Source organism: Amia ocellicauda, chromosome 21 (genome assembly GCF_036373705.1).
Source record: "Amia ocellicauda isolate fAmiCal2 chromosome 21, fAmiCal2.hap1, whole genome shotgun sequence".
NCBI classification, from domain to species: Eukaryota; Metazoa; Chordata; class Actinopteri; order Amiiformes; family Amiidae; genus Amia; species Amia ocellicauda.
This window is the reverse complement of record NC_089870.1, coordinates 250936-277947: the sequence shown is the minus strand read 5'-3', so window position 1 is coordinate 277947 and position 27012 is coordinate 250936. Positions and strand designations below refer to the sequence as shown.

The 27012-nt window shown below is 38.6% G+C and overlaps 1 protein-coding gene across 2 annotated transcripts in view; it reads left to right on the top strand.

Moving 5' to 3' along the window:
• The window catches only part of vps39 (VPS39 subunit of HOPS complex), a 51008-nt gene extending 32149 nt beyond the window's left edge, over positions 1-18859 (top strand). For both annotated transcript variants that reach the window (XM_066695073.1, XM_066695072.1), the window contains exons 15-25: positions 4929-5015; positions 6118-6191; positions 6578-6676; positions 7031-7148; positions 9367-9495; positions 10558-10660; positions 11808-11853; positions 12293-12442; positions 13121-13255; positions 13820-13911; positions 15474-18859. In XM_066695073.1, the coding sequence (XP_066551170.1) occupies positions 4929-5015; positions 6118-6191; positions 6578-6676; positions 7031-7148; positions 9367-9495; positions 10558-10660; positions 11808-11853; positions 12293-12442; positions 13121-13255; positions 13820-13911; positions 15474-15555 (1115 nt within the window). In that variant the 3' untranslated portion in view covers positions 15556-18859. The remainder of the gene's footprint in view (positions 1-4928; positions 5016-6117; positions 6192-6577; positions 6677-7030; positions 7149-9366; positions 9496-10557; positions 10661-11807; positions 11854-12292; positions 12443-13120; positions 13256-13819; positions 13912-15473) is intronic.
• The last annotated feature ends 8153 nt before the right edge of the window (positions 18860-27012 follow it).

Sequence of the window (27012 nt, the reverse complement as noted above, 5' to 3'; positions counted from 1 at the left end):
AGCAGACTTCCTGCAGAAAACTTCCATGCCCAGAATGCATCGATCAGTGGGCATGTTACATGGGGTGCATTCACTTTGCGCAGACTTGAATCATTCTGCAGAATATGACCATCTACCCAATGAATGCTCAGACTTTCAACAGATTCTGTGTAGAATTACTAAAGTCTGCTTATAAACAAACACTTCCTATCTTGAGAATACTAAGTAATGAAAAACAATGCTTACAATGATTACAAATAGGATAACTATTCTGTTTAATAGGCTATGACGGGTCTAACTTAGAATGACACTTTATTCTCGCATGCACTTGCTCATGGAATGGCCACAGTGGGATTTGAACCCCAATCTCCCGCGCCACAGTGCAGGGACCTTACCGCATCACTAAGAGGCGAGGCTTCATAATCGCTACAGTATATTAATAAAAAAAAAAAATCTCTGATTTCTCTGGGAAGCAAACTGCAACTGGATAATGCTCATGCTTATAAATTCTTATAAATCAGAAAGACTGGTTCATGCTTTCATTACCTCCAGGTTAGATTATTTGAATACCCTTTTTTCTGGTTTACCTGCAATAATCTTCAATATGTTCAAAACTACTGCCTGTGTCCTCATACACACACCACTCCGCCAGCACGTCACTCCTGTACTTTCAAAATTACACAGAATCCCTGTGTCTACACGCATTGAGTTTAAGACTCGCATTTAAACATACAAAGCAGTTCATGGTAGAGCCCCCGATTACCTTTGTGACCTGATTAAGATCAACATACCCACCTGTTCTCCGCTCGGCAAGCTCCTTAATTCTCCAGCAGCCCCGGTGCAAACTGAAAACTATGGGTGACAGAGCCTTCTGTAGTAATGCTCCACTGCTGTGGTATGCACTTCTGGAGGCTCTGAGAAGCGCCCCAAGACTTATTAGTTTTTAAAAACTTCTTAAAACTCACCTTTTAAAAAAGCTTTTAATGAGTACTATAGAGCATTATAAGGGTCAAAATTAAATATTTAATCCTTAAATTAATTAGTCAATTCATAAATGAATTATTCAGTTCGTAAATTAATGAATCAATTTATTCAGTAAATCATCAATTCATACATTAATTCAGTCATTTATTTTGCTGTTTGCCAAGCGATCTTTCAATTTAATTTGGCAAACAAACTTCCTTTTAAAGGTTGTCACTCACCTGAGGGGCCGTCACGAGGCACCAGTTTTGAGCCAGTCACATGCAGGAGGGCAGTGGTGGGGAGGGATGATTTGTTTTGAGAATATTTCAAAATATTTGAGAATGTTTTCAGACCATTTTGACCCAGGACAACTACTTTAATGTGCTGTATTATTAATGTCCAAAAAGCTTATGTTATAGAGTGCAGTAACCCCAAACACACTTTATCTCAGTTTATATTACTCGGGATATATATTCGACACTGGGATATATTCATCAAGGGGTTAACACTGATTTGCTATTTCTGACACTTTCTGTATTGAATAAAATACAAATTAAGGTTCACATACATATGTCACCATGCATACAGTTTATTATGAGTAAGATGCCTTTACTGGAAGATTAACATGTTTCATGCAAGTAAATTCAATATAAATTGTGTGCTTAAATAAAAACATGATTACTGTTACAGAAAAATAGGCTGCTCATTCAAATCTAGTACTTAATGTGAATAAATTATAAATAAATTGTCGATCAATTATGCAAATTAGCACCAACAAAGTTCATGAATGTGTTCCAAACCTTCGAGACAGCCCTAAAATAAATATATATATATATATATATATATATATATATATATATATATATATATATATATATATATATATATATATATATATATATACACACACACACATACATATAGTTAGTTCCATAAATATTTGGACATGATTGTCATAATTTTGTCTCTGTACGCCACCACAATGGATTTGACAGGAAACGATCAATATGTCTTTAATTTGAGGGTAGTTACATCCCATTTTTATACGTGGTCCCCCAATTTTAGGAGCTAAAAAGTAATTGGATAATTGGCTGCTCAGCTGTCCCAGCTGTTCCATGGCCGGATGTCTATTATTTTGCTTTTTCTAATCTATATTAATGATCTGGACTCTGGGATAGTTAGCAAACTTGTCAAATTTGCAGATGATACTAAAATAGTTGGCTCAGCATATACAATCTCGGTAGCACAGATTATTCAAAGGGACTTAGATAATATTAAGTTGTGGGCCGACACCTGGCAAGGTATTACATGCAGGTAACAAAAATGTCCACTATAATTATACTATGAGAGAAATAGAACTAGATGAAGTAATGCATGAGAAAGACCTAGGAGTCTTTGTGGACTCCTCACTTTCTCCATCCAAACAATGTGGGGAAGCAATAAAAAAGGCAAACACAATGTTAGGGTATATTGTCAAAAGTGTAGAATTCAGAACAAGGGCAGTAATGTTCAGACTGTACAATGTACTAGTTAGAGCTCATCTGGATACTGTGGACAGTTTTGGGCTCCACACTTCAAGAAAGATATCGCTGCTCTAGAGGCAGTTCAGAGGAGAGCAACCAGACTTATTCCAGGTCTGAAGGGAATGTCCTACTGAGAGACTGAGGGAACTGAACCTTTTCACCCTGGTACAGAGGAGACTACGTTGGGACTTGATTCAAGTCTTCAAAATCATGAAAGGCATCGACCACATCAAACCAGAGGAGCTTTTCCAGATCAGCAGGGACACACGCATCCGGGGACACAAATGGAAATTGGGCTTCAAGGCATTCAAGACAGAAAATGGGAGACACTTCTTCACACAGAGAGTTGTCACAATCTGGAACAAACTCCCCAGCGAAGCTGAAAATTTGGGAACAATTAGAATCAGACTGGATAGTATCCTTAGATCACTTCGTTTTTAATGGACACCAAACGAGCACGATGGGTCGAATGGCCTCCTCTCATTTGTATACTTTTTTGCGTTCTTATGTTCTTAAACCAATCAGAGAGATAACAAAAAACATTAGGTTTGGCCAAATCAACTATTTGGTACATTCTTAAAAAGCATACCACCTGATCTGTGAAGCATGGTGGAGGTAGTGTTATGGCATGGGCATGTATGGCTGCCAAGGAAACTGGTTCCCTTGTATTTATTGATGGTGTGACTGCTGACAAAAGCAGCAGGATGAATTCTGAAGATTTTAGAGCTATATTATCTGCTCAGATTCAGCCAAATGCTTCAAAACTCATTGGACGGTGCTTAACAGTGCAGATGGACAATGACTGCAAAGGATTTGCAAACACGTATTGAAACTCACAATTTAATTCATGATTGTTAGTTTGTCCAATTACTTTTGAGCCCCTAAAATTGAGGGGACCACCTATAAAAATGGGTGTAATTCCTACACCATTTACCCAATTTGGATGTAACTAACCTAAATTTCAAGATGAAAGTGTACACTTAAAGCACATCTTGATTGTTTCCTTTCAAATCCATTGTGGTGGTGTACAGAGCCAAAATGATGAAATTGTGTCACTGTCCAAATTATTTATGGACCTAACTGTATTTTCTGTAGCTCTACATTAAGGTAATCCACTAATACTAATACTATGTGCAGAATGTAGGATGGGGGTGATTTGTCATTGGGGTGAATTGTTGGGGAGACTTGCTTCGTTACACATCATTTTAGGCTCCCTCCCAGTTGTCTGTTTGTCTCTAGGAAATGCAATTGCAAATGGGAGTGCTGTTTTTAATTTTTCAGAAATGCATTATTATTTGAATAAAGTTCACCTTGAAGTGGGCTGATCATGCATTTACTACAGCGTTTGACATTGCATTTTCATTGTGTCCCAAATAATGTGTGCATAAATTGAACATGATTGTTGGATTGCATAATCATGTTCCATTTTGCATTAACATTTGAATGAAGTCCTTTATATGCTTCCATATGTTTAATACACTGTCGATTTCATTTGCCAAAGAACAAAAACTGATTTCTTAAAATCACAACTGCAATTTATTGGATGTTCTACAGTGGTAAAATAAATTGTTTACCATTTGTAATCTGCAGTAGCAGATCTGTATGAGAGCCTGATTCTGAATACATTTTTTAATATAACATTTTAATATTAGAACATGTCATTCTTAGAAAGAAATATAATTAAGAAAACATAATTTTTGATTTATATTTCCATATTCTCACTGTTTTTAAACAATACATATTTCCAGGCTATGCTTTAGTTTTGTGTGCAGTATGGGGTTACAGCACTCTTACATATTCTTGTTGAACATTACAGCACTTTAAATTAGTTGTCAAGGGTCAAAATGAAATCTTCTCAAAACAAATCATCCCTCCCCACCACCACAGCATTTCCCGCTTCACAATAACAGCGCCATTGATCGAACCTGCCCACCTGCATGCCGGAGCCTTTGAAGGTCAAAACCCACCCCCTCAGGTGATTGACAGCCTTTAAAAATAAATTAATTTGCCAAATGAAACTGAAAGATCACATGGCAAATGAAACTGAAAGATCACTTGGCAAAAAGCTAAATAAATTACTGAATTAATATTTGAATTGATGATTTATTTAATGAAGTATAATGCTCCATAGATTACTGTTTGTAATCCCGTTTTTCTGCATGTAAAATGTTGCTATTGCACTGCTTCCTGCATTTTCTGTGTGGTCTACATGTTGGAGTTATTATGGTTACGGTCCTTCCTATTGTGTCATGATTTTATTTTTATTGTTGCTTGACCTGTCGCGCTTTGGGTTTAAGAAGAGCACATTATAATTAAAATGTATTATTATTATTATTATTATTATTATTATTATTATTATTATAATAATTCAACATATACACTATTATTAATTCTTGTTCTGTGCTGCAGCAGGAACTCAACCGAAAGTAAAGCTGCTGACAATTTTGTTTTTTCACTCTCTAGCCCTTCAGGTGCTGTTGGATCAGTCTACGAAAGCCAACTCCCCACTCAAGGGCCATGAGCGGACTGTGCAGTACCTACAGAGACTAGGTAATATGGAGGTGTACAGACTATGGAGATGGAGATCCATATGCAGAACTTGTTTTTTCCCCGCTCTCTTCTCACTGCATCACACAGGGATATTCTAGTGTCTGTGTATATAATAATAATACAATTTATTTTATATACTACCTTATATCGCTTTATATTTCATTTTCTACCTTCATGTTGGCTGTTCACAAATTACCTTGTCACAATAAAGTCAAGCATCTAGTCCCCTCCTGTATTTAATGCTTAAGTTAATCAATAAATAAGGTGTTTTATGCAACTGGTGCGTGCACGTAGTGTAAAAAATAATGATGACTTAAATACATCTATTTCTAACATTTAAATGTTCCTATTGAACTAGGACTGAATGCTAAATGTTGTACTTGGAACCTGTCCCTGGTTGTTTCTAATGTATAAATAATGTATACTTATTTGTATTTGTTTGGTGTGATTATAGTAAAGATATTGTGAGGGGGCAAATAAAATGTCCAAGATCCTTTAAGAAGATATAAATAAATAAAATGGATAATGCCCACAAATACAATTCAATATTCAATGAGTTTCAGTTAAATGTGCTATTATATTAATATATAATTTATGTAATGTGCCACAGAGAGATCTTGCCAGCATTTGTCATAATGCAGAGCACTTGATTTCAGAAACATACAATCACAAGACTGATCTCTCCTTAGATCAAATTCTTCTCTGCTTTTTTGTGCTTCAGAATTTAGTTTTTGCCAAAGCTAAATCAAATTTCGAACCATCCTGAAGAAACAAAGATACTGTAAAGCCTTTGTGACAGACTGGATTGCAGCCCTAACAAGAATGGCCAGTAGAGCCAGATCAAAGGTTCATGTGGGTAATATTTGTGAATACTATTCCCAATCAGCCTGTTGCTACAGTCAGGCAGGAATAATTAAAAAATTACTTTCATATTTCATATAAAAAAGACTTTCATATTTTTATTTCCTCAAACTGTACAAAACCTGACAGTTCTTCACTGCTTGGATCCCTGTATAAGAATTCACTGAATAATTTCATGTGCCATCTTTTCTGATTTAAACCCTTTTATTGTAACCATTTTGTTTTGTTTACCCACTCTTAGGAATGGAAAACCTGGGAATCATTTTTGAGTTTTCTCCCTGGGTTTTGAAAATCTGTCCAGAAGATGGTCTGAAGGTAAGAATGTTACTTTTTTATTTTATTTTATTTATTCCTCTGCCTAACAGTGATGTTAAGGTAAAAAAAATCAGGCTATATTAGACAACCAATCTAAATTACACACTATTTTATTTTTCAGAGTGCATGTGGAAACTATTATTTTAACAGAATGGATGATAAATAGTTTAAATAGATTAATAGAGCATTCAGTTTGAAGTTAAACTCACTGTATGACACGAGTACCGCATTGCCTTTTGCATGGATGTGTAATTAGAATAATTGCAGTGTACATTATTTTATTAAAGGCACAGTGGGTGCAATATTTGGAACACATATTAGCTAATGCAGTACAGTTGTATTAAAGTGTTGGTCAGCATGGAAATTGTTTTTGTTTTGTCTCCAAGATCTTCACTGAAGACCTGACAGAGGTTGAGACTCTGCCCAGAGAGAAGGTCCTGATCTTTCTGAAGGAAGGCTTCACAGACCTGGCTATCCCTTATCTGGTGAGGAAAAAGCAATTCATGGCCTGCTGTAGCTGCTAGCTCCCACAATCCATCTCTCAACAGGGTGTACAGTATTCCTCTTTGTTTAAAGACATGTTGGAAACGGATAGGTAGATTTGTATTAGAATAAGTTACCCAAATATAACCATTTCCCCTGATTTAAATTCAGAATTTCACTATACCTACAATTGTATATATTTTCCCTATTGTATACTTGAAGACATTGATGACTCCACTTAAACTCTATTATTTTACAGTGCCCTGTTCTATGTGCATTTCTAACTCCTATTGACTGAATGCATTTGTATACTTGTTTGCTTGGTTTTTCACCTTCCAAGTTTTGTTCTCCTGCAGGAACACATAATTAAAGAATGGAAAGAGACAGGCCCTGAGTTCCACAACTGCCTGATCCAGCTCTACCTGGAGAGAGTGCAGGTGCTGATGAAGGAGTATCTCAACTCCCTGCCAGAAGGTAAGGCCAATTCATACCCCCTTCTTCTGCAGACAAGCATTAAAAATTCTCAAAACCACTGTAAGTGTAAAAGGAATCTAGCTGTAGTCCCCATACCAAATTAATATACACTTAGACCCCGTTCACATTTGAGATTAAGGCTGGCCCAAGGCCACCTTAACTCATATGTGAACAGGGTGATAGTTTTAAGGCGGCCTTGGGTCGGGTGAAAACTAGTCGAAGCTTTTTGACCAAGCCTAAATCTTTTGAGGTGGCTTAAAGGCGACTTTAATGTAATTATGAACACGCCGGGCCCTGGGCCAGGTGGAAAGCGTCAGTGCGTGACGCAGCTCAAACCACGCCCCCAGAGACTTGCATGTCTGCTTCAGTGGAGACGCCGCTTCTCGCTAAAGCAGAAGCAAATACAGGCACCAAAAAAGCTTACACGACTTCACAAGACAAACAGTATTTTCTCTATATTGTTTGAATGTCATCGATCTATAGCCTTAAATGTCCTGATCAATTTTGCCAGCTCACATCTATATATATATATATATATATAGGCTAAGTAAGGCGTTATAATCTAAACAGTTAAAACTACTCGGTCAATGAAAATAATTGTCTGTAGCTGGTAAACTTGCTATTGTTTTTTCTTCTTCTAAGTATGATTGAAGTCTGAAATTTTAACCGTATGCAATTTTCAGGTGTAAAATGCATTGTGAAATTGTGAAGGGGACGAGCTAACTTTATTCACTTATCCGAATTTTGCATTAAAACTATATAAATTTAACCGAAGCAGGTTTCCATTCAAATCAATGCATTTTTAAACGAGACCAGCTGTTTACTATGCAATCTGACATACAATTATATTGAGCTGAGCAGTACAATTACAAATGATGGCTTTGGAGGTAACAACTGAGATGATGCAGAAATTAAAGCACTGTTTTCAATGTGGATGGAAGATAAAGTTAAAAAACAAACCGAAGGAAGTGTACGAGCGCTGCTGTCTATGAGGATTTAACTATAGAAGTGATCATAGAAGGCTTCTTTCGATGGGTATCAATCATTCACCCAACCAAATTAAAAGGTAAATAAAAATGCAAAGATCAGACTTTAAAAATGACAACAAATGCAGTGGAGTCCAGAGAAAATGTTGCACGTTTTTCAGAGGAAAAGTTCAAGTTCCGACATGCACTGCGGCGGCGTGACAAACAGTTTTCACATCAGTGGAGGGGATAGGAGAACACTTCCCTACTGCCCATGTTTAAAATGAACATAAAATAACAACCCAGCTAACACACAATGTTGCCATAATGTACATTTGCTATAACGTTGTGGCAACATTGTGTGTTAGCAGGGTTGTTATTTTATGTTAGCATTTTTTTTTATAATTTTCAATGCTTGGGTTGTGAAAAAATATGCAAGTGCGTTGGGTTTGTTATAAGTCAGGCAGGAATAATAATAATGTTATAATAATTTGTGATGAGATAAATATGATTTTCGATACAGCCTGGTGTTCTAAAATACTAATTTAATATATACATATCATTAAGTTTGGTCTGATGTGCTAATTCAGCAGCGTTTTTAAAGGCAGGTGGCAGACATGCATCAGTGAACCAGATAAGAGACCCTTCCCTACTTCCCTTATTACATATAAAATATTGTTAAAATTAACACTAAATGGCTTGTTACTTTATCTTGGCAGAAAATAGAATTGTATTTTAATTTAAAATGCTTCGGCTGCGAAAAATGTTTTTTCTTGTTAGAATAATTCGTAACGAGATAAAAGGACTGTTTTTGATATAGCCGTGTTCTAAAGGAATAATTTAATAAATGCATATAATGAATTTTGGACTTCTGTGGCGCCTGAAAGTTGATCCTGATCAAATGGCAGTGTAAACGCAACACCACTGATCGTGATCAAATGTTCCGATGCATTTCATCTGGATCAGAAATGGCAGTGTAAATGCGCCTTTTGTAAGTTTACCCCTTGATGCCTTTCAGGGAAATAAAGAACCCTGTAAAGTGCTAGGGCAGCTGTGTTTTACCTCCTTTTATTTTGTTATGCCTCATCCTCTCTTAGCATAGATATGTTTTTTTTTTTTTTTACTTTTATTTTACTTTTACTATCTTGATCTGAAATCTACACAGGCATTTGCTGCATCCAGATTTTGCACATGTTCTGAAAGATGGGCTGTGCTGATCTGTGTCTCTGTGTCTCCTTCCCTCTGTCCTCTAGATGAGGTTCCTGTGCCAGCTGGTCAGGAGGAGGGGGAGCTGGGCAAATTCCGTGAAAAGCTTCTGTCCTTCCTGGAGACGTCCACCTGCTATGAACCAGAGCGCCTCATCAGTGACTTCCCCTTTGACGGTGAGGACTGGAGCACCCTGTTACTCATTCCTGACACTAATAAAACAAATAGACTGCCTGACTTCTTCGCTTTTGATGCTGATTGGCATGGCATCTTCCAAATCTAAACATACCTTCATACAGTTCATTCCAAGATGCCAGGCAAAGATACCTTCCTATAGGAAACAAAAATGGCAGTACTATTTTTAAGTGAAGAAATGACAAGACATCTGCTTTCTACAAGGTTTAGAGTAGAGAAGAGTATTTTTCTCTGAGATTCTAATTTGTTTATCGGATACAAGCCTCCCCTTTGAGTGCAGGAGATAATCTATTTCCTGGAGATTGCAGGCTCAAATTCAGTCTATACTACAAGCTAGCTTTATTTGGGGAACTCCCATAGAGGAGGGCGGGTGGACAATTGAACAAGCTCCACAGGTTATTAAGTAATTCCCCAGTCACCTAGAGTTCAGCATTGCTTTTTCCTAATTGGGTAGGTGCCTCTGTGATTTTGTGAGTCACAGTGAGTATTGTGACAGTCCACCATTCACAATCGTAGCTCTTTTCATACAGAAGCTTACAGGGAGAAATTTACCCTCAGATAGGCAGACAGGGAACACTTAGGACATTATTTATTTGAATAATACCAAAGTAGTTTTTTCAATAATAATGAAGCACTCTGAGGATGGCCAGTAAGGGATACTCATCTAAAGATTTTCCTAAATAAAACATACTATCATTTAGAAGATTACTTGCTTGGTTGCTGAGCAATTACATTTACGTCAGTGTGGTTACAAAGGTTCTTTATCACAGACTTCTTCTTTGTCTTTTGTTCTCTAGCCTATGGCCTTGGATGTAATAGTTTTTCTAAAATCAGCTACACAGAAACTACTGAACCTGGCCTGTCTGGAACTCAATCTTGCTGCAACAGTAATCCAAATAGAGTACACTTTGGCATCAAGATAGGGGCGTATCCCTCATCAAAGCACATGGCATGAAAATGTTTTAGAGATATGTGTGTATGTCAGGTTATGGAGATGCTCTGCCATAATTATTCTGTCACATTGTCATGCTTTTCTATCTCAGGGCTACTGGAAGAGCGTGCTCTCCTTTTGGGCCGCATGGGGAAACACGAGCAGGCCCTCTTCATCTATGTCCACATCCTCAAAAACATCCGTGTGGCAGAGGAGTAAGTACAGCAGCTGCACTTTGGAATAGCCCACTTACCAATAGATCAGTAACTAGTAACTGGTGATCTGCCATTTAACCCACCTTATTACAGCATCAACATCTCTCCTTAATGCTTCGCCAACTTGACTGACAATTCCTGCCTTTCCTCTTTAAAAATGTTTTTAACCACTACAAATCCAGATGAAAAAATGAAAACCTTAGGTACCAGATTTAGAAAATAATGATAAACACCCAAAATTGCTATAAAATGTAAATATATGTTGAATGAAATACAAAAAATGAACCAAAATGTTTTTCTTTAACCCTTTCTGCTCCCGTGTACTACCTATCCAAGTTCAGTAGAGATAAAAACAAGTTTTTTTGTTTGAACAAAGAAAACAATGCAAATACAGTATAAATAGCTTTTTAGTTTACAATACTATACTTTATAATAAATAACAAACTTTTTAATAAAAACAATACACTAAAATGCAAATAAACATAATAAACGAAACACTGAAATGTTCAATACAACAACCTTGGAAGACTGCACTACAAATGCACTACAGGGCTTGTGATGGATCTGGCTGCCCCAAATGTCTGCTTCATTGCCTCTATTCAGCACTGTTCTGAACGTATCTTCTCACGGCACCGTATAGCTTTTGCTAAAAATGGAACTCCAACTAAACAGGTACAAACTAACAATAAAAACTAGCAATAATAATAAAAAAACTCTATATACTTTTGAAAGGTGAATGGATTGTCGCATTATACATGTAGCATAGGCTACATTGGCTCTAAATGACATGCGATTGTATAAAAACATTGCATGGTCGCCCTCCCCAGCTTTCAATACACATTGTACAGTAGCAGCACTGCTTTTTTGAATGAAACCTGAAATGCTGGACTGAGAAGCCACTAATAGAATAGAGTAAGAAACTTGACGTACGCAGATACAGCATGGTACTGTGTGAGGGTTTTCATTTGATGTACATGTGTACATCATGGTATTGTGGTAAGTGGTTATATAACCAATAAGTCACATAGGGTATTACCGTCTTGTGAGTATCAGAACTGGTAGGTTAGCATTCTGGTGCTTCTTTTCTGAGATTTAAAGGTTGTTTTTTCTCTATTTGTAACAGCACTGTTGTCTTCCTTTCTCTCAGGTATTGCTGCCAGCATTACAACAGACTTACTGATGGAAGCAAGGATGTGAGTACAGCACTCTTCCTCCACCCAGCAACTGAAAAGCTCTTGTTAATTTCTTGTCAAGAGATTTAAAAGTATCTTAAAGAGAGTAGATTTTTAAACCGTGTTAACAAAGCCAAAAATCTCATAATTGTCATCTCATCTATTTCCTAATCTGTGTGGTATCCACCAACATTCGATAAACTGTTTGTAGAAATCTAGCTAAAAGTTGTTTGCTTTCTGAATAGGGTCTGCTATTCGGGAGTTGAAACATACCAGTACTAAACACATTTTAATCAGTGTCCCATCCCTGGGAGTGATGTCAAAGAGGATTTCTACATTCTGCCAGTAAGAAGATATAAATGAGACAGACAAAACTACCATGGAGTATGATCAAACCAAATATATTTTCCAAAAAAAAAAACTGTGTCCAAAGTACCATTGTCTCTGTTTCTCTGTCCAGGTGTACCTGTCATTGTTGCGAATGTACCTGTCCCCACCTGATGTGCACTGCCTAGGGCCAATCAAAATGGAGCTGTCAGAGCCGCAAGCCAATCTGCAGGCAGCTCTACAAGTCCTGGAGCTTCATCACAGCAAACTCAACACGACCAAGGTACCAGGAAAACGGGGGTGTATAGGGTGCTTGCTCAACAGGGCTCTCTGAAGGCCACTGGTGAGGTAAACTGCTCAGAGGAGTATTTTATCACCTGGGCTCTCCTCTTACTTCACATCATACTATTGTATACGATTTTGCTTCTTTTATGTCTTTGTTTACACAGAAAAGAAAGAAGGAACACACCAAGCTGAGGAAACTGGTACTTCCACACTGTAATAATTAGATCCTGGATAAATAGCTCCACAGAAATAAAGCTATCATAGAAATAACTCTAAACTAAGCACAACCTATCCTCTGAGGTTTCATATAAAGGAATGTGACTGGCTTGGGTACAGCTGATGTAGATCGATGAGATTAATGGGGTTTTAAAATCCAGATTTGTTTTATCTGCTTTAGGTAATAGCTAAGTCGCTAAACCTTGACATACCGTATTAGCCCAAATATAAACATGTTTTGTTTAAAAAAAAAAAAAAAAGAAATACACAACTTGTCCTATATTTGCAGACTGTGCATATTCATAAAATTAGTCGATGAATATCATCACACAATAACAAGCCTGTGCACCTTGAAGAGATTAATATACCATCAAAGCTACTACCTGTGGAGTTGATTAGGTTTGACTGATAATTAAGTAATTTAAGTGGGGAATTTGACTGATAAATCTTCCCTTAATAGGCGATCAATCTCCTACCTGCCAATACTCAAATCCGAGAGATCCGTGTCTTTCTAGAGAGCGTTCTAGAGGAGAACGCCAAGAAGAAACGCTTCAACCAGGTTCTGAAGAGCCTCCTACAGGCAGAGTTCCTCCGGGTAAGGACACCAACCAAGCACTTATGCCCTCTCAGCCATCCAGGACAAGAGGTTTCCTGTATAGAGGATAAATTAAACAAGACACACCCCATATATATTTATTTTCAGTAACTACAAGCTGTTACTGGGAAAAAAACATGTAAGCAGAGTTTTAATGTTATATATAAGTATTGCGGAATTGAGGCGAGTCAAAGATTTGTGTGAGATGTCGTATTACTGTTTTGCTTTCGACTTTCTGATAATTACTGTGTGTGTTCAGAATAACACAGGGTTGCAGAACTTGTCTTCACTATATCCTCCAATCCTCAGTTTCCTATTTGGTATAATGTAATTAACCTGACAATCATTAGGCTTCTCCCCAAACATTTTAAATGTTTTATACGTTGAATCATCTCTGTCTTTTAAAACCTTGTTTTTAAAACATGTAGGTCTAAAAGTGAATATACTTAAATCTGAATCAAAAATGTTGATACTTCTTTATGAAATTAGTTGTTCAGCTTGGATAATTTTCCTCTTTTGCCCTTGGCTCCAGTTCTGTGCCACTGATTGTTTGTTGCATTTCAGGTCAAGGAGGAGCGGATTTTCCATCAGCAGGCGAAGTGTATAATCACAGAGGAGAAGACATGCCGTGTCTGCAAGAAGAAGATCGGGAACAGGTGAGCAGAGTCTGGTAAAGGGGACCTGCACAATGTTTTTCAGAAGCCCTTTCAGAATTGTTGTCTTCAGCTCCAGCAAGAAAACTTAACAGGCATAAGTAATCGATGTTTCAAAGTAGACCGAAGAACAACATCAATGACCAGTGAAATTTGACAATCCGAATAGGGAGATTTTTGGTTCTGCTTCTAAAAATGTGTTTTTAATAAGTCTTTTGGGTGGCTGTTGTCCTAGTGTCCTCATATACATAAAATCAAGCCCACTTATAGAACCTGCAAAACTAGTGGAATTTACCACATTTTCTACAGATTTACTTAAATCTTTACAAAGTAACTGAATGAACAATTATGACTACTTCTGCATGGAATTTATTTTCCTAAAACTAAAAACAAATTGTATGACAACTTAGTCATGCTTTACTGTATGCATATTCTTCTCTTTTGCAATACAATGGGGTGGTCTAAGTGAGCATTGTGCCCCTGCACTGCTAATGTAACTGTTCTAGGTGTTGGGGTATCTATTGCACAAAAGATTGCCTACACAATGCTCAGGGCAAGAGTCCAGTACGACAATTGTTGAGCTAAACTAGGCCAGTACACACAGTCCCTCCTAGTGCTCTCTCTGATGCAATACTAATTCCTGCCAGGAAAGTGTCTGGCAATATGAATGGCACACAGCCATACCATGGTGAAGCCTGATCACATCAGATCTCAATAGCAAAGTGCTGTAAAAATGGAACTGGTTAGTATTTGGATGGGAAGCCTTTTGGGAACTCATGTTACGTGAAGTGCTGCTAAAGGGCACTAGACGGCACCCTTTCCTCAAGAGTAGGAAACACAACTTGTGACAAGTGAGTGCTCTCCACCCTGATCTGTACTATAGCAGTAGTTCCCTTCCTGTGTTTTTCCAATTGGGAAATAGGGGGAAGATGGAGTTTAGTTGTAACAAGATGAATTATTAACTTCATAGGTCATGTGCTCTTTTCTTCTGAGGATTCCCAAATGCATTCAGTTGAGTACGGCTGAGATTTTTTTAAATTATTATATGGGAATAACTTCCAAAAGCTGCTACCTGCTGACCAATTGCTTGCATATCTGAGGACAGGTAAATAGTGATCTGAAAGAATGATTCACATATCTTTATATGCAGACAATGAGTAGAGGGAATGGATTGCTTTTAAGTTTAGTCATACAAAAATATTTGGGTTAGGGTAGCCTGTTGTTTTTCCCAAGGTGGACTGGAACAGATGGTTAAAAACTATTGTTTAAAGCAGGCATGTGAAACTTGGTTCCTGCAATGCAGCAGTACTCGGTTATCTAATCTTTTCAGTTATGCTTATTTATGATATTTATATATATCATTTTTTTTATAAGCTGATGGTGTAATTGGTGCTTTTGACACAAAATACAATACCCACAAAATGTTTTGGAGTCAGGAGAGAAGTGTTAATTGTATCCGCTTAATCGTGTAATTAGACCAGTTATATAGCCTCCAGGAACTTAGTTTGACAGCCCTCCTTTAAAGTCTGATTTTTAATATTATTCTTTTTTTTTTTTTTCGTCAGTGCATTTGCCAGGTACCCCAATGGCGTGGTGGTCCACTACTTCTGCTGCAAGGACCGGAACATGTGCCCCACAGAGCCATGAGCCTCTCACTGCCCACACTCATGCCCGCCACCATTCCCACCCACCCACCTTATCCCCCTCCATCCCCCACCTGGACTGTCTGAGATCCAGCACTGGGCAGCCAGAATGACACTCACACAAAGACAGATCGGCATCCTGTTCGGAGCTCAGTGCACAGACATATAGGAGCACAGGCACTATGCATGTATAAGGAACATGGAGGTGAAAGCTTTTAAACTGTAGCCCTGGAGCAAATTCCTCCCACAAAGTCTTTATAACTGTACGCCAGCTTCAAGTCTGACCGAGATGCAGGATTCTCAAGATGCACTTCAGTCGGCTCTTGTTCTGATTGGGATTGCTGCATCTGTTTCTTGGATTTCAGGAAAGATCTTTAACTTTTGTGAGCACTCACAACCATTTCCTAGACCTTTTCATGTTGTGACTGCGAGCAGTGGCTGAAACAGAGCACTTTTTGCTCTGCTATATTCATTGGTTTCTCATTTTTGGAGTTCTGTAAAACACACATTTAAAAGGACACTATGGAGGTTTCGTTGGAGGTTCTTGGCTAGCTGTGCTTTTGTTTCACAGCCTGTTTAAAAGGTGTATATGAAGAGAGCCCTTTCAGAACTTCTTAACCTGTTTTAAGCAGTTTTTTCTGGTAGAGATGAAGTAGTGCTTGGCTGAGTTTAGACCAGGGGTTTGTTAGTGAAGAATGCCCAATGATCTCAGGTAATCCACCATTATGTCAGGGTTTTTTCAGTAGTGGCAAAATATGATTGAAAAGAATGAACTTTGCAATTTGTTCTGAAACACTCATTGTGTGCAAATTCTAGATATATATAGATACACTTCAGCAGACTAGACAAGTCACAAATTCTCTATCATTCATTTAGGAAGGTAATTTGTTCTATGATGTTTAGAAATGGTTTGCAATTAAACTCTTACTTTCCACAGCCGAGCCTAAGACTTCTTGGAATGTGCATAATGAATTAAAAGCTCAATTTCGTTCCTTATCTTTTCAAACTGTAGATTTAACATGACCTATAAATGTGCTGATTGTGGCATTCCCAGACAAGAATTTACAGTGAAGGAATTAAAATGTTCTCAAGGGATGTTGGGATAATTTAAGACCTATGCGTTCACTTTTAGCATATTATTGTCAAATTAATTCACCATTTAAAAAGGCCTGCACTAGTGTCAACATTGTGCCTTTATTTTAACTGTGTCTTATACCAATCTGACCTGCACATTTATTTCCATACAAAAAGGTTTGTCTACAGTATGAAAATGAATTGCTTCTTTACTTGTATTCACCTATTATTGTAGTGCAGAAGTCACATTCAATGGTTTTGTTAACTTAATTAGTTAGTATAAGCTGTATGTAACGTGATTGTGAAGCATACAAGCATTAACCAAGATTGTGCTTTAAAGCAGCAATATAGATTTACTATCATATGATAGAGTTGTGCAACTATTGTCCATCTCCACTTTTGTTTGCACAAGGTGAGGTGAATACAAGCATGCTGTTGTTTCAGTTCCAATAATGAGTGTTGTTTTTTCACACCCATTGTTCTAAATTTTGTAGTTGATAGCACTGATTTTTCCAAGTCACAGTTTCAAATCCTGAATCTCAGCAGGTCTTCCATTTGATTCTTTTTTTTTTCCTCCAATAATGAGCATAATGTAATGCATCTGGGCACCTGTTATTTAAATAAAAACAATACAGAATTCGCTGCATTCACGAAGGACAGTTATCTGCTACACAGCAGTGTACCTTTGGGATCTAGGAAGAGAGTCCGTGAGCTGCGTTTTCCTGAAAAGTCAGTTTTGCTGTTGATCAAATTTTATCAGAACAGACTGTTTTGAGTAGGCATAAACTTTAAAAGCTGGCAGCTTTGAATATCTTACAGCTATTGCATCTGCACTTTAATGTGTTCTACAAAGGCCTCTGACTGAGTGAATGGCACATGGATGTGAATGTGTTTCTATAGAAAGTTGCTTCTTGGCTCTGTATTGCACAGCGTGGAATGTAATGTCTTCCTCCACCCAGTTCTCCGGTTCTCCCTTTGACCTCTACCTCCAACCCCCTGTGGCCACATCATCACAAACAGACACAAGCAGTAAAAGTAAAGCTTAAAAACATTATTTATAAGCCATGCTTCGTTGTTTAAGAAATAAATAAATAAATAAATAAATAAATAAATAAAAGCATTTAAATTAATCGTTCATTACAAGAGGGTAGTAAAAATCAAAGTGCCGAGCCAGCTGCTGCAGGCACATGATTTCAAGGAGGAGCCAATGCATTCAAGACTGGAATCTCGTCAATGGTGTTGTGATCTTAGCTGGTATTTCACCTGCTCAGAAAGGTTTAACACTTCCCATATTAGAAAATGGGCCACACTCCAACCCAGCTTTAATCTGAGCACCTGTTTCATGGTCCTTAATAGTTACAGGAGTGTGGTTAATCAGAACTGGAATATTACACCTGTCAGCTACTTAATTTGTTTGCTTAGTTTTGTTTTAGCAAATTTGTACAGTTAGAACAAAAAGCAGAAGGTATTGTGACCCTCCAGACAGGAGTTTGACACCTCTGTGCTAAATTGTTAGGGGGCTGACTGATTTACTGGTTTACCTGATTTAACAATAAATGGTTGCAAGGACAGCAGTACAACGCAGGAAAAACACACGTGAGACTTAAACTGGAAACATAGAAAATGTTTGTTTTTCTTTTTTTAATAGCTCTTTAAGATTTAAATATATATTTTCTAAATTTCTTAATGTTATTAAAGAAACTGATTTAAACTTAAGGTGTTTGCTAGTGATCTCTGCTGCATGGCACTTTAGTTATTGTTTTAATTACTGATTTTATTGTTTTAATCTTAATATTTAGACAATGTTGTGTGCAGTATAAAATGGATTGTTTAATGGCAACTCAACTCGCAATGTCAGTCCTACTATATTGTCCTAACAGAGTGTTCCCCAGGCAGAAGGGTTAATCCAATTTAGACATTGGCAACTGAAACCCTTCTTTGCCCAAATATCCCTCCAAGGCTGTTACAACAATAACATTTTGTATAAAGAGAGACCTGTAATATAGAGAGTTTGGGAGGATTGTAAAAGTTTCTTAACAGCTGTGTAAAAATAAATATATGAAAATGAATGTATTGTTAATAGGACTGCTTTGAACAACACAGTACAAAGTATCGAAATAAAAGTTTCAAAGTGATGCCTGTTGCCTGACTTGCCTGATAAAAAAAATTGATGGATATTTCATACTTGCAAGGAACCGTGCATCCGCTTTGAATAAAATATAAATGGCTTTTGATTTCCTAGTTTTATTGCCCATTTCCTCTCTCTTCCTTTAAATTGACAGACTTAAATGCAGTATAAAGCTGACTGTTGGAAATCATTGGGAAACTTTTCTGTGTTTTGTTGTATTTGAAATCTGTATTAATCTGTATTTGTCTTTTTGTTTTCATACACAGGAAAAAAAATATATATATATATATATATAATTTATTTTGTATTGCATAATATTGAGCTTGTCCATCTGATCTACAGTTCAATACTGAAATTTATTTTAAGGCCTCCTTTTTCTTCGATGTGCCAACTGCTATTAATACTTCATTTGAGAAAAAGAGCAGTTAACGTCATGGAAATCTGGCCTGCTTGAGAAAATAATGGTAAATTATTTTATTCCTTTTAATATTGTGATTTTTTAAATGTGGTCTGCTTAAGAACTGTCAACCTTAAAATATTGGCACAGAACAGATGCACTGTGTTTGCCAAATTACTTCATGCCTAAAGTTTTACAAAACTTAGACTTTTTTTATGTTGTCTGCACAGTAATATGCATAAAAAATATATTAATTCAATACATTAAAAAAAAGAATGATTAAAATGAATCGTTTATAGAGTAGTTCATTGTTCTCTCACTTGTCTCTACACATTTTTGTAAATGTGGTCAGCACAGTTTGTATTATCTCTTACTTTTACCAGCAGTTTCCCAAACTCTCCTCTAACCTTGTTTCACTTAGCTCTCTAAATATACATAGCTTAGGGGTATACCGATCCCAGAGGAGCTGTATTCTCAGTTTCCTGTGAACTGACTATCCATATCCATATTAACTACTGTCATGAATTCCCATTAAACTGAATTTAATAATTAGGCTTTTATGTGGTACCTTCCCGAAAGCTCTTATAGCTTAGAAATATAATTGTACAGGCTCTAGGATTACGCACCACTCAAGTACACTACACTGAGCAACAGAACCACTGAAGCACCACATTTTCTGTTTCTAGCCCCCACTTATGCAGTATTTATTACATATAATGCATTTTTCATTTTCAACAGGAAGAACTTAAAATATTTTAATATTATTATTATTTGTATTTCTTGGCAGACATCCTTATCCAGGGTAACTTACAACATAAGTGCAATACAAAGTGAAGAACTATTGATTTGCCAAGAAATAAACAAACAATATAAGGTAGAGGTTGAATTTGGGCATTCATTTATTCTTTTTTTTGGGGCAGAGGGAAATAAAAGTATTTTAATTAATTCTGATTCTACCTCCTGGCTGCCAGCTCACAAGGAAAACTGATATCTATGGTATCATGATTGTACCACATTATAAATTCCACATGGAAACCAGTAATCTGTGAGTGTTATCAGAACTTACAAAAAGTCAGAACCAAGTTTTAATTACCATCAAAAGAAAAATGATTACATTGCAAATTTTATTTATTTAAATCTGCACATTTATTTTCTATTATTATGAGTCAATTTGTTGGTCTGTCTGTCCACTGTTATGATAATTGCCTATAGGTTTCTATAGAATGTAATATTTACCAATCTATCTACATGGAGGATCTTTGTGTACATGGTCCCATATATAGTGCATTTTCATGTAGTTTGTAATCTGAATAATGCAAATCCTTGTCAAAACAGAAATAAGTATTTCAGAGGTCAAGAGTTGTGTAAATTTCTCAAAATTGAAAATATCATGCAGTACTGGCAATTGATGTACAATAACCCATGAAATGCAGAATTTGTCCTTTGAGAGAATGAAAAGCAGTTGGATTTCATTATTTACATGTATAAAAATAGACAGTGTGGGGGTGTCCACAGTGTTGGGGCTCTTAAAGTTAGGTTTAAGTGACACACAAACACAGGGATGTGGGGAAATAAGTGCGCTTTCATTTACAGTGCTCAGTGTGCAAACAAAACAAAACTCCTCTGGAGCCTAACTAAACACTTAAACGGGTCCCGCTTTATAATCTAAACTCAATCGGCAACCAAGGCAAGTCTGTAATCTGTAATGAAGTCGTGGTTCATAAGCAAAGTCCGTTATCCGTAGTCAATCCTTCTTGCTCACTCTCTCACACACACTACTCCCGCACAGCCATCTCTAGGCTCGCCTCCTGCATTTCCAAGCCCGGAAGATGTGCGCTGTCTGACTTTATGGAGGAGGGGAGCTAGTAGCGGAGGGAACTGCAGGTCAGTTGTTCCGGCGGTCCTTCCCTCCCCTCCAGGGATGTCCATGGCAGTTTCAGTTTTACGACAGAAGCCGGGAGCGATGGAGTACGGCCATGCCACTGCCACCTCCCCCCCAGGACCAGCAGGGAGGCGCAACAGCCAGGCGAATGAAGACCAGCGACAAGGGGCGATCAGGGGGCAGCTGGAGTCCAGGGACTGCAGGCAGGTGGGCAGGGTGACACGGCAGGGGATGGGAGGATGGAGGACGACTACAGTGATGTCCGAGCACGGCGGGGAAGCCAAGGAGGCGCACCACAAGGACAACGTGACGTCAGAGTGTGGTGGGGGGAGGAGCAGGGAGTGCAGGGACGGCGCAAGGACGGCGCAGGGACGGCAGTCAGAGCACCTGGAGGTGCAACCAGACCACCTCTCCAGGGATCAAGGGTGGAGGGCCACGTCAGGGACGTGGAGGAAACCCCCCCCCCCATGGTAATCATGTAGGGCTGTCCAGTCCTGTCAGCTCCTCTTCCGTATCCTCCCAATCAGACAATGGGAGGAAATCTTCATCCTCCCATTCCAGCTCCAGCATTTCAGGCCACTCATCATCGTCAGCCTCATCATCGTCATCCGTCAGAACCACTCTTCCTCCTCGTCATCGAAATTGGGGAGGGATAACTCCTCCTCCCCCTCCAGCTCTGACATGTCAGGCCACTCTTCGTTGTCATCGCTGTTGGTGTCCTCTGGGAGGCATGTCTGTTCCTCCCACTCCTGCTCGCCCAGAGTCACTGGTTCAGGCGCTGCAGGTCACTCTTCCTCCTTGTCATCATCGGGATCGGGGAGGGGTACCTCTTCCTCCCATTTGAGTTCGGGTAGGGCGAAGATTTAATTCTCTGTCTCCGGTTCCAGAAGCGCCACTGGCTCCTCCTCTTCTGGCTCAGGCTACTGATTCTTCCTCCAGCTCCTCCCTCTCAGACCCAGGGACTTTCTCCACTTGGTGGTGCATCTCAGGCTACATTCAAAACTGCTGTAGTGGGAAAATTTACTTTTATTTCCTTTATATTGTAGCGCCCACTGCCCTGGCGTAGTAAAAGCAGAGGCAAACTCTGATATTTAACGGCAAATGCTCTTTATTGAGCTGCACATGCACTTACTGTTTTAATGAGTAAGTATTTAACATTACAAGATAAAAACATACAACATTTTTAATACTTTAAATTAAAATTAAAATTTAATTAAAAAATAAATAAAATTAATTCTAAAATCACTTAAAACTTTTAAAATCCTAATGTGATTAAAATGAACCAAAATACATTAACTCAAATATACATGTGCAACAAATCATTCAAATCAAATTGTGCTTGAAGGGCAAACTGCCAAACCAACAAAAAAGGTAAAATGCATTGAAATTAACTGAAAATGCATCAGATAAATCATAAAACAAATAAAACCATAAAATAAAAACAAAAACAAAACAATCTGATGCATTTAAAATTATAACCAAACGGCCAATGTATTTGACAAAATAAGAAAACAGAACAAAACCAACCAAATACCCAAACAAAACAAGTGCATTTAAAATCAACTAATTCTTTAAAAACAATTAAAATTCATTCTTTAAATCATTTTTAAAAACAATCTTTTCATTAAAAGTAGTTCAAAGATCTTGGACTCGGGCTCCAGCAGGGGGAGATGACCGTCCCCGGAGGTGGGTCCCATCATGGGATCCTGAGCTCCCCCAGATCTTGTATATGCCAGTTCTTATAGGCTTCCTCCTTGCCCCTCTGATGGACCTCAGATTGACATAGTCCCTCACGAGTACCATGCCCCTCTGCGCGATGACGATCGGGTCCAGCTCCTGCTTATTGAATAGACAGATATTCCGTCCCTCCCACAGGGCCTGCTTCACTGCGCAGACGACACGCCACCAGCACCTCAGGTTGGAAGATGTTAATCCCCTGGCAGGACCATATAAGATCTGCTGGGCGGTCGCCCGTGCAGGAACGGCGAAAACAGGAGCCAGACCCTGTAGGCTCTAAAGATGTGAGCCTCCGTCTCCTTCCCCAGGCAACCCTTATAGGGGCAGATGTCATAAGGGGCTAGGCCCCTTCTGTGCATGAACACTCGGGTGGGGAGACACCGACTCACAGCCATCCAGGAGACATCCTTCTGTGTATTTGTGAGGCAAACGTGCGTAGCGTTAGCCCAGATAAACCGGCAGGTTTCGGGAGGGAAATCTTCTATCCGGCTGGTCTCCTGGGTAGATCTCATCTGACTACAGATGGTTTTATAATCCCAGGAGGCCAGCACGACTTTATGGAGGCCTACTTCGAGCGCAAAGGCTCGGAGTGCCCTGTAGAACGGCGGGGGATCCTGGTGTTATCCATGGCGCAAAGGGCGAATGGTCTCAGGCTGCTGGCAAAGTAAAAGCGGTTCATAAAACTCACTTTCTTGCCAGCAACCTGGATGTTCTTGACCACGTAGGCCAGCCCCTGCGCCTTTATCAGCCCCACAATGTCCGGGACCCCCCTTCCTCCATCCAGGGTACCCTTCACCATTTGCACTCTCTTCAGCCTCTCCATTTTGCTCCCCCAGACAAACCGAAATATAATCCTGGTCACTAGTTTTGTGACGACCACGGCCACGTCGTCCATATAGGCCAGGGCTTTCAGTTGCTCTCCACCGGAACCCGGGAGATGGAAACCTGTCACCCGGACGTCCCGGCGGATCGCCTGCATGAACGGCTCCAGACAGAGGACGTACAGCAGGGCCGACAGGAGACAACCTGCAGACCTGGTCGGGACCCACGACTTGAGGGAGTGGCCGCTGCAGACGGAGCGTCAGTGCTTTGGCCAGTATCTTGTAGTTGGTGCACAGGAGGCTGACCGGCCGCCAGTTCCTCAGATACTCCTCTTCATAGAAGGGGCCAGTCTACCCTCTCTGTACATCGACCCCAAGACCTGAGCCAGATCTTCCTTAAGCACCTCCCAAAAGATCTTATAGAATTCAGCAGGGATCCCATCGGGACACGGTGTCCTTCCAGAGTTAAGACTCTTTATCATTTGGGAGAGTTCAGTGGTGGTGATCATGTTCTAAAATTAATTTATTGCCAGAAAACCTTTTTTAAACTCTTTTGCATTTTTGTTACTCATTTGTGCCTGGAAAAATAGCCAACAAATGACTAATAACAGGCTTTATTTTCAAAATGTTTGCACTATTTTCAAATTTGAGGGTGTCCTTTGGAATAATACTGCTTTGTGCATTGTAGTTTTGCAAGAAAACTTAAGTCATTTCACACACATGGTCTGAAATGTTATTTTCTTCACAAAATTAAATTGGGTCTGATTGGACTGCAAAGGGTTAAGAAGTCTTGTTTTGTATTATAAGCAAGTTGTACTCAAACATTTTTAAAATTGTGTTAAATCTGACCGAAGTTCTGTCTCTGTCACTTATACACCAGTTTATGATTTATCCATTAAGTGTTTTTACATGTATTATTGTTGCAGTACTACAGTACAGTCTATGTTTAAAAGGAATAATCTTTTATGGTCTCCAAAACCAAAAGTGTGACATTCAGGATCAGATTCATTAGAAATCCAATCCAATTTAATTACATTTTAGGGCTCACCTCACTCACCACGCTCTGCTTGAACTGCCAAATTACATGGATTAGAATATTAATGGAATATCGAGATCTTTTATCTTTTTTGGTTTCATTTCCATATTAAAGCACCATCCATTTCAGGTGTAAAATTATACATTATTAATTTAGTTTGGAACAATGATGCAAACAAGCTCAATTAAAATTACCAGGCCCATAAGAGCATAGTACATTTGTGCAATCTTTAACATGGTCTCACTCTATCTTTTACTTTTATCTTTTACTTGCATTATTATTCTGTCATATGCTTTCAACAATCCTTACTACACTAGCCCACACAAATTATTGGGATCAATTGCTCATTGAAATAAAAAAAAAACACCATTGATTTGAATTCCAGAACTTTCTCAACAGAAAATACAGTGCAGGTTGTCTTTTGCAGGTCACTGACTGAAAGTAAATGGGGGTCTTAAAGGAGGGAAGGCTTTTATGTCCACATCAAAAGTATTCCTGTTTTATCCCCTAGTGCAATATAAGGTTCGGGTCCCATTGCTGTGCTGGAAACGGGACTAGCATGTTAAGTCATCATCATTGACTTGCTGATGCCCTCGCTGACTTCCCACAAACCCCTGTGCCTCCAAGAGTCAACAGTCGCCACTGCACACACATTCAGAAATCTGTTTTTCCTCACTTGAATAAAACCCTGTTTCCCCTCTGTGTTCCTGCTGTGGATGTACGTTGGTAAATCTTGGTCTGATTTCTACAGAAATCTTTGAATGAAATACCACTAACACCTCCTCCAGTTTGCAATCAAACATTATGATTTGGCTCTGGTAAAAAAAGAAAAAACTAACTTGAACAGTGCAACAGACCAAGCTTGCACAATGCTTGCATGCACAGCACGAGTTTAGTTATTTCCAATAAAACAATGCTTCCTTAACTCTTTGACAGAATTTGTGTCCCATTCCCAAGCCTCCTATGCCAAATGGTGATCAATTGATCCTTAACACAAGGTGGGGAAAAGATGCAAAATTGAAAACAAAAGAATATGTTGGAAAATGCTAAACCCACACACTTCACTCTGAACTATGACATAAATCAAACCAAAATGCTTGCAACACTTTCCTCTATTATATCTGGCTGCTTTTCCACAGTCTGCTGCTGATAGGGCTTCCTACTGCTTCAGAAGTATAAAGTTTAAAATTGAAATTGCTCACACAGTGGTGCTTTTAAAGAGCACATATTGTCAGGTCTCCTGTAATTAGGCTGAGCGTGGTGATTATTGCAGTGGCATTCCAGAGGCAGTATTTTCTGGGAAAGCACCCATTTGGCACTTCAGTTAGAAATGCCAGAAATGCCATACAATTCATAGGACTGGTGGTGATGGTCTAAGGCAGTGGGTGTTTAGTTGTTCAATACCATAGACTAGCTTGCTTAAGATGCTACTCCACTATAATTTTTGTTATTATTTATTCATTTAGCAGGCATGCAAGGTTAACAGAGTCCAATATAATCAATGAATAACAACAAAAAAGTGCTTATATAAGGATACTATATATTGATTACTATGAATAAAGTGCCTATCAAAAGTCGAAGAACAGAATGACAGCAATGTTTATATTCAAGAGTGATTCAGTACATATGCTGGGAGGAGAATAGAACCATACAGGCATTGGATGCAGGGAATATAAGTAGACAGAAGTGTAGAAGGTTTGCAGAATCTATAATGTATAGCAAATGCTTAGGATACTCTCCCAGACTACAGGTAATTGAAAGCAATGACTACTGCACAAAGCAGTTATTATGCTATTAGAAACATGATTTCTTGAAGGAGAGTGATACTGACAGACAATTGACTCTGAGAACTGATGAACAACCCCAAATGGAAAACTCATATACAATTCTTACAAGAATTTTGTTGGCCTTGTATGGAACATATATTCTGTGATTGTAATAGACAAAACTTATATGTGGCACTGGCAGTGAGAGCCAACCACCAGTAACCACGACTACACCTCTCCGTTTGTTTTAAAGTGAGGAGGGAGGGACTCACTAAAACCCCTCCCACTCTCCCCACACAGGTCTGGCAGACAATCCCAGATACACACAGCATGAACACCAGTCAGTCAGAAACAGTTCATTATGCACAATCAAAAAATCAAGAGGGATGGGGCACGAAGTCCACGCCCTCCTTGTAGCTATAAGTCTAAACACCCCTTTAAAACTGCCTTTAATAAATGGCCAATATACACAAATAAAAAAAGCGAAAGGAAAAACTGTAGGTCCACCCAACCTCTAATCTAAAACTAATAAAACCTCATTAAAACCAACTAAAACCTAAACTAATCCTATCCCCACCGTTGGTTTCTTATATAAAAACAGAGGTCTATTATACCAAGTC